Source organism: Thermobia domestica, chromosome 18, assembly GCF_964235325.1.
Source record: "Thermobia domestica chromosome 18, izTheDome1.hap1.1, whole genome shotgun sequence".
Classification (NCBI taxonomy): Eukaryota; Metazoa; Arthropoda; class Insecta; order Zygentoma; family Lepismatidae; genus Thermobia; species Thermobia domestica.
The window spans coordinates 143,488,721-143,502,362 of record NC_137471.1 but is presented as its reverse complement, the minus strand read 5'-3'; the positions used below and the strand labels follow the sequence as shown (position 1 = coordinate 143,502,362).

Below are 13,642 nucleotides of genomic sequence, written 5' to 3'. Positions count from 1 at the left end.
ATTATGTTGGTGCGCATGCGTGTATATGTACTCCGTGTAGTTGGATGTGTCGTAAAATATATAACATAAAAGGTTTTAAGTATTTAAGAACAAAGATTTTATATGTTTGACCGAAGGATCTTCTTCCTGTAATTATCTTTAGACCCTTTTAAGATAACATATATAAACATCTGCAGTTTGAGGACAGAAAAAGAATTTTCTTTTAGAAGCAAAAACCAAAAGATTTTAACACACAGATTATATGGACTTCTTTAAAAGTCTTCTACCACTAATAATAATAATAACTAATACAAATACTACATATATGTTAGGCACAGAGGCAGACATCTCCCTGTTACAGAGGAGATGTTATAATCTACCAGAGTTTTGAACTCTAAGGTCAAGAGGGGGAGATAAGATGCAAGACACGGGAAGACGAGAAGTCTTTCGTTCTAGCTAAAAGGAAACAAAAACACTCAACACGAGTTCGTATTTTAACAGAAATAAATGAAATACTAATTGTGTAGCAGTTTAAAAATGTAAAAAGAAGAAAATAAAGCAAAAAAAATTTGCGAATTTTCGTCCACTACAAGTGGTACAATAAGTCCACATACTTTTAAACGGCTAAACAGTTTAAATTTATATGTAAGTAGATCTTTTAAACTTGTCTGTATTACTGATATTATAATCATATGGAATTTTCAATTCTTATAAAAATTAGGTTAGGTAATTGCCAGAACAATCATTTCTCACAATTTTATCATTTGTGTATACATATTTATGTTGACAATATTTGCAGGAATGTGTCATATTTTATCATTTTGCACGTAACACTGCCACATACGACCTTTCTTCCTACTTTTTTTCGAAATTTTATGCGTTAATTCACATGTAAGAGAAGTTTGAGTACCTATTCAGAAATTCGAGTCAGAGCAGAGAGACCGACGTCTATTACTAACGGTGGTTAGGGCTGTATCAATAGTACTTCATCTATATTTCTACATAATTTTTGCATTACTTCACAGACTGGTTCGTTTTCATCATTTGTAAATTAGTACTTTGCAACTTTTTAGTACAAATGCAAATGGAACTTTAATAATCATATTTTTAGTTATATGAAGTACAGTCAAAGAATTTTAATTTTTTTAACATCCAAATTATTTAAAACCTAGAAGTAAATCATAATAAATGAAAATAAAATAATTAGTCATATGGTTCTTATAATTTGGAACATAAAGTAAAGAAACGGAAATAAATTCCTTAACGGGAATATTCCGATTTTTTATTTTCCTTTCCATCGGAAATATTCCCACTGCCCGTCACTACTTACGCTAAGGTAGGCAATGATTACAGCAAGTGATTTATGACGAAAAATTCGTGGAATGAAATCTGGAAAAAAACGAAAGTACCCTTAGAATACGCACGGACGCGATGGTTCACCAGAAATGTACTATGCTTGTGATGAGACCAAGAGTCAGAAACACTACTCAAAACACTCGACGATGTTTGCTAGAAATCGATGTTATCGTTCTGCTAGGCGACCGCAACCAATGAAAATATAAAATGCTTTAATGACTTACTAAACCAGAATATTACTTCTCTGGCAAAATTTATAACAAAATATTTATATAACATCACAACTTATTTTCTAATCTGCATCCAGAAGACAAGATTATCTATTTCATCTAATTGTGAGTTTCCAACAATTATGAAAATATTTGGAGAAAGGTCCGATACCAGGGTGTGCAAACTGCTATTATAAACTATATTCTAAGTAAAGACCTTGGCATTAATTAATGTGCCTTTTCTACTGAAGGAAACAATTATCCAGTTTACACTGATTTTTTGGTTGGATATACTATATGTTTAGAATGAGACTGTCAGTAAACTTGCTAGTTTCAGGGTTAAACATACAAAATCCAACAAATTTTAAAACAGAACTTGAGTCATACTGAAGGTGTAGAATGCTCTTTCCTATCAGAATTGGTTACAATTTCTTCTCCAGAGGACATTAAGAAATTAATTCCTGCCGTTTTCAAAGCAAACAAATATCTGCGCTTTCACACGCATGAGTTATCTAATTTAGTTGATACAGGGTTCATCCACGAAGTAATTAGTCTGGTCACCGCGTAGCGTTCCAGTCGCCACCAGAGTGCTCTCAGTGTGTGGTATAGGTGGTGCAGGTCTTACCTAAGCTTTGCACCGCGCGACGGTCGCCTCTAAGCAGTGAGAAAATGAAAATCGATCGTTGCGGAAAGTGTTTTCATTTTCATTTTGGTCACGGAATAAAAAGCGAAAAATGGAGCGGACGATAGAGTAGCAAATACGCCATGAAATTCTGAGTTCGCTTGCGCAAAACAGATTCAGAAAATGTTGCTTTGATTGACCTAACCTACGGAGACAATGCCATGTCGAAAGCCGAGGTTAATCGCAAACACGTACAATTCCAAACCAAGTTCATGAATAATCAATACATTACGTTGTAGGCACGTATATTTGTGATATATGTATCAACTATCGTTGATTTCTCGTGTGCGGACCCTCATAGAGCAGAATCTGAAAATATAAATATATCTTATTTGCTTACATGTAAAAAAACGCCGGCAGTTAGCTATCACAAGAAAAAAATGCTTCTTCACACTCAATGCAAGGATGATAACTTTTAGTTGTGTGAGTCTTCTTTTTTTTTTAAGTGTGCATGGTGAAATAAGTGCTAGGTACTTAATACTTGATTGTAACTCCCATGACAAATCCAAAGAATTAAATCCTTTTAAGTGTAATTGGTCCTGAATGAGAGTTAAAACTAAGTTTTTTTTCAGTTAATTAAAGAAAATATATCCATATATTTCTTTTGCCATTATAAGTATTACAAAATTGTAAATACATGACTTGACTATTTGGTACGCACTCGTAAAAAGTATATGACGAACAATTTTGTGGTTTTGGATATAGGTTTGCTTTAAGTGTTTCAAGCATTTCAAACAAGCAGTTTTCGAAATATTCAGCAAACACTGAGATCTTCCTTTCTTGAGTTCACTTTTCATTTTCAGAACTACTGTGTTATTTTAGTAAGAAACCGAGCACAGTAAATACAGCATATCATTCATTCATTCATTCTTTATTCATCCATGTCGTACATTATTGGTCAGAGACCAGTACATAGTATCAGAATGCTTGAATGGATTTCAGATATAAATTTAATCACACATTCGTCATAAACTCTACCACATAAATCTTCATGTATTTAGGGCAAGAACTAAGACGTATACTTCGAGAAAGTAATAAAATTTCCATCCCTTCATACAATTATATGAAATATGATTGCCAGATCTTCAAAACGATTTCGTTACTTTTCATATTTCAAACGTCATTTCATATCGCACTCTTTTGTTTCGAGTCCCTCCCCTTGGTGAACTAGATATATCGTGGGTTTTGAGTGGCTGTTCTGAGGCTGATAATGTCATCATTATCTTTAAAAAAAAAAAAAGTAAAATTCCAACTCATTAATAAAATGTTGAGAACAAAATTTAGATCTCTCTTGAGTTCTCCAAGAGCTTTCAAGTATGCATTGTACCTGTTAATGTTAACATATCAAAGCTCATTCCCCCACGATATTTTTAAACCGACCTGATACAACACAGGTCAGTTTACTTTTCAAAGGAATTGTTACGGTAAAATCTACGGTATTTTATAAACTATGTTTGACATAACCGTTTAAAAAGTTTGGCATCTAGATACAAATTGCCAATATGTGAATAAATTATTGTGCCGACTGAATGGGCTCACTTAGATCTAACTAAATGTAACTGTGTGGGGAGTTGCAATTTAAATTATGTTAATATCATATATGTTAGGACAGTAATTTCAAATATTTGGTCAACGTCTTAAATGAAAGAAACTTTTAAAATTGTTAACTGAAAAGGTTTAAGTTCTCTTGAAGTATCACCCGAAATTACTTGAGAAATTTACAACTTGTGCGATGTTTATCTACTTTAGAAATAAACGCATGCGAATTCTAATTACTTTTCAAATTGAACGTTTCTCACACTTATTTGGAGATTGCTTATCCTCATCAGGATTAATTGGCTTTCTCTGCTTTAGAGATTTTCGGTATATTTTTTGCTATACTCAAAATAAATTATTCATCTAACACGTATGCAATTAAATGGTTTGTTGTCAGTCAGTTTGTTATGAGACAATGTACTACAATCATAAGAAATATACAACTTTTCACTGAAGCAATGTGACTATACCATTTGAGTCCACCTATCTGCATGTCAATTTCACTGAATTAGATTAGTCTTGCTTTGTGTCAGTAATTGCACTGTTTTTTATTGATATATTTCTAGACATCAATTTGTTTTCTTTATATCCTTATTGAGAAAGCAACTTCTGAAATTATGGTTCAGATTAAACGAATTACAATGTGTCAACTATCTATGACTTACCGCGGGCATTCTTAACGTATATTACTTAGATGATGTACTTACATTGGCAGGAAATAATATGTCTCTAACCTATATAGGAAGTTATTACCAATGCAAGGAAATTTCAACGGTATTAGTACAGATTTTGTCCATTAGAAATCACAATTTTGGACGGGAACAACTAAAAAATTTCAATAATGGCAATTCCTTCTTTTTTTTGCGAATCTTCTGCCCCTAGTATATATAGAAAATCTTATTGATCTGTTAATAAGACACTTCTGACTGGAAACGACATACAATGTTGAATAAGATGATTATAGGTCCTCATTATTTTCAGCCGGAATACGGCACGTATATAAAAAATTTAGATCATTCGACGTTGAAAGAAGGACCTGTATTCATCACCTTCTGAAAATCAGTGCGCATGAGCAAACGAGATGATTTTCAAATACAATATCTCGAAACAGAATTTACCACAGAGAATGGAATGGTACTACTTGACATATCTAGATGTTTTAAATCTATATTAGTGTAGATTTTTCCAAATTTATTAATATATATAATTTTACACAACAATACAGATTTCAAAGTAATTATAAAGTAATTATTCTTTTCTCTAACACTTTTGCATAATAAGTCAAGGCATATACATTGTGAATTTTAGGAGTAATTATGTAGCCTTAATTGTCTCCTACTACTACAACCAAATATATATCCGTTTAAGCGTAAACACGTACAATTACAAACCAAGTTAATGAATAATCAGTACATTACGTTACAGGCATGTATATTTTATGATATATGTATCAACTATCACTGACTTCTCGTGTGTGGACCCTCATAGAGCAAAACAATCTGAAAATATCTTATTTGCTTGCGTGTAAAAACGCTTGCAATTTTTAGCTAGCTGTCTAGCTTTTTCACACTGAATGCAAGAATGATATCTTTTAGTTATGTGAGTCTTCACACTCCTTATTACAGCCAAGTTTAGAAATATTGTGAACTGTGCAAACCTGGAAACAAGAGCCTCCACCGGGGAAATGCATTACGACTGTGAATATAAAAACCTGGTTATTTAGCCAAGTCTATCAAGCATTTGCCTCTGTAAAGATAATTGTTAACTAATATTTTGTTCATTATTTGTGAAAGGCATCATATTTAATTGTTGTTGGATAACGCTATAACTCACTGGTTGCAAGAAAAATTTCAACTAATTTTTACCTTTCTGGATTTAGAATCATTTTCAAAAGGAAAAACTATCAAGCAATGAAGAAAGGATGTAGAACTTAGTTAATGAGTAAACACTTACGTCTCCCAAATACCTTTCTCAGCAGAACATTCGAATGCTGAGTGAATCGATGTGGTCCTTTTTCTGTAAGAATAAGCATAAAGCCTTGTTTCACCTCCATCATTTGTAACACTGGACGAATTTCACATAAGAAGCGGTATAAAAATAACACCATTCCCTGAATCCTTCCGCAAGAGAATATTTTGCTACACGGAGTATGATAATGTAGGCCTTACCCTGTATGATTAAGTATGTGTGTTACCAAATCTTCCTTCAGAGTAAACGGTTTGCTGCACAAAACGCAAAAATACGATTTTTGGCATGCATGAGTAAGTATATGTCTTTTTAAGACATGTTTGAATCGAAACGATCTTCCGCATTGAGTGCAACGATGTTGTCTTTCGTCTGTATGAGTAAGCATATGTTTCTGCAGAGCACTTCCAGAAACACATCCTCTACTACACAAAATACAAGTATATGCTGCTGCACCTGGATGGGTTACCAAATGGTATTTTAGATTACCTTTACTAGTAAATGACTTTCCACACTTATCACACGAGTATAGTTTATCAGCATTATGGGAAAGCATATGTCTCTGTAGATTATGCTTCAGAGTAAACTCTTTACCACATTGATCACAAACGTATGTTTTATCACCAGTATGACTAAGCATATGGTACCTCAAATGTGACATTCTTTTAAACGCCTTGGCACACTGTGTACAACGATGAGGTCTCTCACCTTTATGTCTCCGAATGTGTTCCGTTAAGCACCGTTTCCTAGTGAACAATTTGCAACATTTAAGACATTTATGAGTTTCGTCATTTCTATGTACACCGCTTTGCTCTTCCCACTTAGAATTCCGAGCGGTCTCAACGCTATTATGGGGGTGAGTGAGCGAGGAATAAGTTGTACTATTTGAAATCTGAGTTGAGGACAGATGATTTTCACAACTGTTATTACCTATATCGGAAAGTTTGGTATTTATTTCAGTAGCTGTTTCCAAACTGAAATTTAAATAAAGTTTCCTGGAACATACGGACGAAGAGATCACAGGCGACCTGAAAAATGTGAAATCAAGTGTTTTATGTATAGAAAGTATTCTGTAACAATACAACTCTGGGCACCAATTGGGCATGATCATTTCGTCATACAAGAACAAAAGGAATGTAACTCAAAGAATGGAACCTTCGTTTGCTTGGATTTTGAACATAATACTGAATGCGCCATTTGGCACCATTTGATTGTTTTTGAAGTTGAGTTTGTCATTGACTTGTCTCCTATGCAATAATCTTCTTAACATATTATTAAAACAACGTTTGAAAAAAAAGAGCTTTTTCCCCTCTATCCTGTAAATTTATGAAAATGAAGTTACTTTTCTCTGGTTCTCATATGACGATTTGTCCATACAGAATGTTGCATCTGTTATAGGGCAAATTACACAGATTTTGCCTTACAATTTGTTACAATGAAACCTGTGAACTTGGCCACCTGCTTATCTTGGTCTGGTTCGTCTTGAACCTGCATTTTCCCATAAGACATTTGTTACTTGTTACTCTGTAAGTTGGCCACCTGTATATCTTGTAAGTTCTCCGCATTGAAGCAATCTTTTCCTATGATAATAAATTTACCTGCTTATCCTGGACACGCAAAATACCGTTTTGTTACTTTTCTTAACTGTTCTGTATTCTCATAAGCATATATTCTGTATTTGTGACTGGAGACAGAGAAGCATGGATTCACACGATTTGTTCTTGGAGGTCAATGACCAGAACACTACCTTGATAAAGGGGTAGTGAAAAATATGTGAATAAGAGGAAACACGTACAGGAACTCAGGAAATGGTTGTACGTATGTATTTGTTTACCCTGTCTGTTTTAGTAAAGCCATTAGTTATATCGGCTTCTTTCATCCGTGGAAAGTTTTAGTAATTCCTTAAAATATTCAAAGTTAAAGCTAACCATCTCAATTGTCAACTATTGGCACATGACGGCTCGTCGGAAAGCAGTGGAGGTTTTGAGATTTGAATTCCCTTAAGATTTTCTCAAAACATTTTCGCTCCGACGGAAACACTGTAGCTCATTAACAAGGCAAAAAGAATAAAAGAAATACATCTAGAATCCGTTTGCAGGTGATATGTTTCGTCTGTGGAACTATTTAAAGCACATTGGTTTCTATCAAAAATGAAAAGAAAGCAAACCAAAAAAAGAAAGAACAATAACTACTGAAAAAGGTCATATAAACTACATATAAATTGTTCAATTTATAATTTTGCTTTTCTTGTTTTCAATGTGGATACCTCACAAATAAAGGGTCCAAATGGATGAATCGAGTTGCGCAATTAGACATATTGCGCCTGATAGAGAATGTGAAATATGTATATGTGCAAAGTTATAGCGGCTGAGCGCCATAAGAAACGGAGGAGGAGGTGGTCAAAGCTATTGGGAGAAGTGCTATTCTATGTTATGGAAATGTTATAGAAATACATCAAATAAAGTGTTGCATCGTAAAAATAGTGAAAATAGACAATGAAATCGATGGTAGTTGTACATATTGGCCAAAGAAGAATGGGTAGTGTAGATCACGAACCACTGCCGCCATCTTGAAATCAGCCATTTTGAAATTGTGATTTTTTAAAATGTAGTACATGAGTTAAGACTGCGTTATAATCAGAAATGCAATATTTCTGTCTATTTTGTCACATCTGTTGATGAATTATGGCCTGCTTTATCCCTTTGGATATCATCGCAACATATGCTCGAAATGACCACCCTGTACAACAATGGTGAATGGTGTATACCTCACGTCGCTTCACTTCTCATGCACAGCCAGCAATGTCTTTGGACGCAAAGAAGCACATGCATCCTCGATCCGCTACACGAGATGTGCTAAATTTCAAATCTTGACGAAATATGCTATGGACTGTAGGTGGCCTCACAGGTAAGAGTCGAGGAAACAACTTACATGTTTTTTTATTATTATTATAATCCAAACCTTCAACGTACGAGTATCAGTCTCCTAGATTTTCGTAAACAAATACAAAGATGATCCAAAATCTTCCAAATAAAACCGATAACGATCACTAAAGTTCAAAATTGATTTTTTTGAGAATATGCTGGCATTAATTGATATATCACGCGACTACATTTCCATTTCAAAAATATCACAGATTTCAAAATGGCGGATTTCAAGATGGCGGCGGAGGTTCGTGATCTACTCTGCCAGTTTTTCTTTTGCCAATATGTGAAACTATCACCGTTTACATTGCCTATTTTCACTATTTTTAACGATGCAACAACTTATTTGATGTATTTCTATAACATAGCACAGCCCTACTCCCAAATTTGACCCCCTCCGTTTCTTATGGTGCTCAGCCGCTATAACTTTGCACATATACATATTTTCACATCCTCTATCAGGCCCACTATATCTAATCGCGCAACTCCATTCATCCATTTGGACCCTTTACTTGCCAGTGTGCTACAATATCAATTTCGATAAATTTCACACATACGTTTCTATTTTATGGTTGGTTGTATTGTTGTGTTTTCAATCCGAATAGTTCAGTGTACCAAACTAGTTTTAGATTAAACAAAGTGTACTAATATTTCTAGTGCTGTATATTTTTATGATTACACTATATAGATTATTTAAAAGTAGCTATCGTGTCAATGCTTAATAAAGTTTTACTATCAAGTAATACTAGAAATCCTATTCTAAAAATACACCAATCACACTTATTTTCTTTAAGTTGGCCACTTTCCAATTAAACCGATGTTGGCCATCATAGACAGATTGCACAGTAATTTATGAATTCATTGTTTCTAAATATTTAAGGCCGGGTCTTACCGGCGAAGTGAACACTTTAGGCATACAAGCTCGAAGTATACAATTGTACTGCATACTAAACAGTTCAGACATATTCAAATTAGCTCTTGATCCGCACTCCTTGTCAGCGCTTTATAATGGTAAAACATGAAATTCGCAACTAATCAAAAAAGAATTTCATGTATTAAAAAAAGCAAAGGATAAATGACACTTCGGTAAGAGTAAAGACAAGAACGTTGCTGAGATTGACAATATGCGACAAGCACAATATGACTTATAAGCATTTTTTTCATCTATGAATGTAACGTCAGGTTTGTCGTATTTGCAGATATTTATCATTTTGGGTCTCTCACGCAAAGATGAAAAACAAAAAAGCCACGCGTTTGCGCCAAGAAATATTAATGCACCGAGAGGAGAGTTGTACACCGGCTAGAGAGTTCATAACATTGCTGTGGGCCCTATTAAAAGCTGTGACTTAACTTCTTAGTCCTTAAAAGCAATTTAGGAATTTCAATGAGAGCAGACAACTTGCAAGACTGTAGAACACAGAATGTACTGGAAAAACCTATGAATTTTACGTCCCACGATTATACCGGTTAGGCTAAAAAAGACGCTGAGGATGACTAATGAATGAAATGGTGGAATGAAGAAAGTGGGAGGAAACGGGAGAACCCCGAGGAAACCCACGCACATGGTGCAAGAATGTAGTGGAATATAAAATAATGTGGCACAAAACTATTTTGGGAAATACATAATGTATCAGGTCTTAGAGAACTGCTTCCTGTTCGGTGGATTACACAACAATGACATTATACTTGTACTATTTCTACCGCACTGCTTCAGTTACTGGAATACTAATTGAATTATTCTACCATATTACGCTAAAAATCAAGTTCCTAGTTGTTACTCTTTGTGAATTTAAGATTTACCCAAAATCATCAAAATACTGTTTCTATATTCTTAATCTCCACAAAAATGTAATACTTACAGAGACGAAAAGGAATGAAGTGATCCAGTTGAGGAATAAAATTTCCATAATTTAGAGTAAAAAGCTCTACTGCGAAATACCAATATATCAGGATCACATAGAAGCAAGGTGGATAACTCTAATTAAACTTGTATGGTAAAAATAACATTAAAATGTAATTGGAGTCCTATACATTGTACACAATACTTGGATGCACTTCATTATATTATTCTGAGACTTAGCAAGTGAAGCGCGCGATTACGCATACTGCGCTACATATCGATTCTGGTATAGAGCCGCCATCTCTTCCTCAAGCTCCCATCTGTGAAAACAAATCCTCTCGTCCAAGTATAATCATAAATAAAAACTGCTAATATAATGAGAAATTTACAAAAATTCATGAACGGTTCTATGAAAAAATACAGTACGTTATGTAACAGCTGTTGCTCTTCAAGTATACGGAAGAAATCACTTATTCATAACTGTTTAATAATGTAATTTTAAGAACTACAGGAATTTGTGAAAACCGACAAATGTATACAAACTGATTTCTAAACATATTTCACTTTTGGTCAGCAATCAAAAATGATAAATATATGGTAATATGCATATTACGCTTGCTTATACTAACCAAGAGCAAGGACTTAGAAAGAATTTGTTAGATTCGAAACAAAACTACCAAATTATGCTTTACTATCTACCGAGAGTTAACATTTGTAGCTGCAGCTGTAACTAGCCATAGAGAAATGAATAATATAGGTGTTCATTATTCTAAGATATAGATTGAAATTTAATCCATATTCCATTAAAGTTAGTGATTTACAAGCAAATAACAGCAGTACCGATAGTCTAATCACATTTAAACCACATGAGAAATATAATATTTCAAACACAAATATATTTATAATATTACTCACGATATTATTTGGTGGCTTTTCCTACATTATTTTATACTCCCTTGTTGTACTCAATGAACATAAAAATTACTCAGTATTTTCGTAATACCTTGTTATTCCACTTACAGAATCAATAATTTGCATATTTTTCAAGGGAATTATTATTACAGCATCAGCTTACGAAAAATATTCACTTCGAAAACAAAAATATTAAAAATATGCTTTTTAAAAAATATTACTTAAGTCATTTTGAAATATCGTTGCTTCTACTACGAGGGAAGACCATCGTAGGAGCACAAGTGTACTACCGTAGCGTACATCTTCGCACTCCATGCACTTTCCACTCGCAGACATATGAACTTGGATATGTTGAATCACACTAACTGACATCAGCCGCCAAGAAAAGCGTACTTGGAATACGCACCTCTATCTTTTAAAAGTGAAAATGAAATTAAATATTTTGAGTTTACGTCCCACGATAATGCCACTTAGAATAAAGGAGACGATGATGATCAGTAATGAATGAAATGGTGGAATGAAGAAAGTGGGAGGAAACGGAAGAACCCCGAGAAACCCACGCACACGGAACTTGTCCACCACGAAGTTCACATAGCGGGGGCTCGGATGGAACCAGGGACCCCATGCACCAGAGCTGAACGCTCTACCGCTGAGCCACCTCGGCCACTATCTTTTTAACAGGGCCGTAGTCTGATATCTCACTGCACTCATGCAGCACCACAAAGCGTACTAAGTAGAAATTACATGTGTTGGGAAAAACGTATCACTTTGAGGTAAATTTGAGTGATTTGTGCCGCAAGAGACATTGATCTTTTATAGGGAACTAGATGTTGTTCTCGTTTCAGTAATTCATGAGTTCAATACATTAAAAGTAAAGATATCTCATTTCAAATATTTAGGATTTTAAAACTCTTCCTGTAGGCAGAGAAAAAATTAAGTTTAATTTCAGATTGCAAATATACTTTTCAAATGGCGCTTGACTAAGTAATATGAAATGACATATTGTGGGAATGCCTTCTATTCTTAGCTATTTCCAACTCCCTATAAATTTGACAACTTGCAACAAATGTATTTTCCTATGATAAGTAACTATTACTGAGATCAACTGCCATTTGCTGCGACGAGATCTAGAGAAAAAGGAGAAATTTCGGTGTGTGTGCAAAGAGGTTTGGTCACGTAATAATGCATATAAATTTTTGGAACCAAAAACAAATTTTTGTCTTAAAAAGTTGTCTGTTACTAAGAGGTATTCATGAAGGAATTTTCATGTATGTGCAACAATGAAATTAATCTAAAACAAGTACTCACATAAAATTTAGTATTTGCTCCGGTCAAGTTAAATTGGACGAATAATCTCAAAAAACTTATTCCCCATTTAAAAAAAACAAATTAATGATTGAAATGAAACTAGTATAATTCTTTGTCTCTGTTTAATACTATATTTATTGTTTTTTTCTTTAACCTTCTTCTAGGCACATTTGGACTAAATGAAGATATCTTAGATACTACTATTGGAAAATGTCCGATTTTCGTGATATTCTTTATAATCAAAACTAATATGTACGAAATTAATCATAAAGATCATAATAACAAAAATATAAATGTAGTAGGAAACAAGATGTTCCTGAAAGTTATTTTGTAATAATATATTAAGATTTTAACGAACTCTTGTAATATTAATGAAGTTGGCTAACGACAGAAGACAATGGAAAGCTTTTGTGGTCGTGGTATTGAACTTCTGCGTCCCATACGCCATAGAGATAGTTAGTTAAAGTAATAAAATAATGCTATTTTTTATTATAAAACTTGTGCATAAGAAATACACTACGTTAGCAGAAAAAAGCAATAAATAGAAAAGAAATCATTTCACCAACAGTTATGCTTCTCGCAAACGACTGTAAAGACATGCGATCGTATAATGCAATTCCATTCATTGAAAACTATAAATCCATATAGATATCATCTAATTATGGAAGGTAAGAATGATTAACTTTCTCTGACGCTCATCCTACATGTATATAAATCATTAACGAATGCTGTACTAGCTGTTATGTTTGTAAGCTTAGTAAGTATCGTTACAGAAGGGTAAGTATGCATGTAATCTTACGCTTTCTCACACTAAACACATGAAGTCATATTTATTACATTGATGGTAGATAATAATTTTTGAAAGTTTAAATTAAAATTCTTTTTCAGTGCGATCATTAAGATTTATTTTGGGGTTGTTTAAATTTTAGCA

General features: G+C 33.7%; 1 protein-coding gene across 3 annotated transcripts in view; it reads right to left on the bottom strand.

Annotated features, from left to right (window-relative positions):
• Positions 1-13,642, bottom strand: part of LOC145676036 (uncharacterized) — a 37,819-nt gene that overhangs the window by 2,215 nt on the left and 21,962 nt on the right. Inside the window, exon 3 of one of the 3 annotated variants that reach the window (XM_081746888.1) lies at positions 3,079-6,755. The exons of 1 other annotated variant lie outside the window; for it this stretch is intronic. In XM_081746888.1, coding sequence (XP_081603014.1) covers positions 5,927-6,755 — 829 coding nt within the window. In that variant the 3' untranslated portion in view covers positions 3,079-5,926. One more of the 3 variants, XM_081746889.1, reaches the window with a different exon arrangement.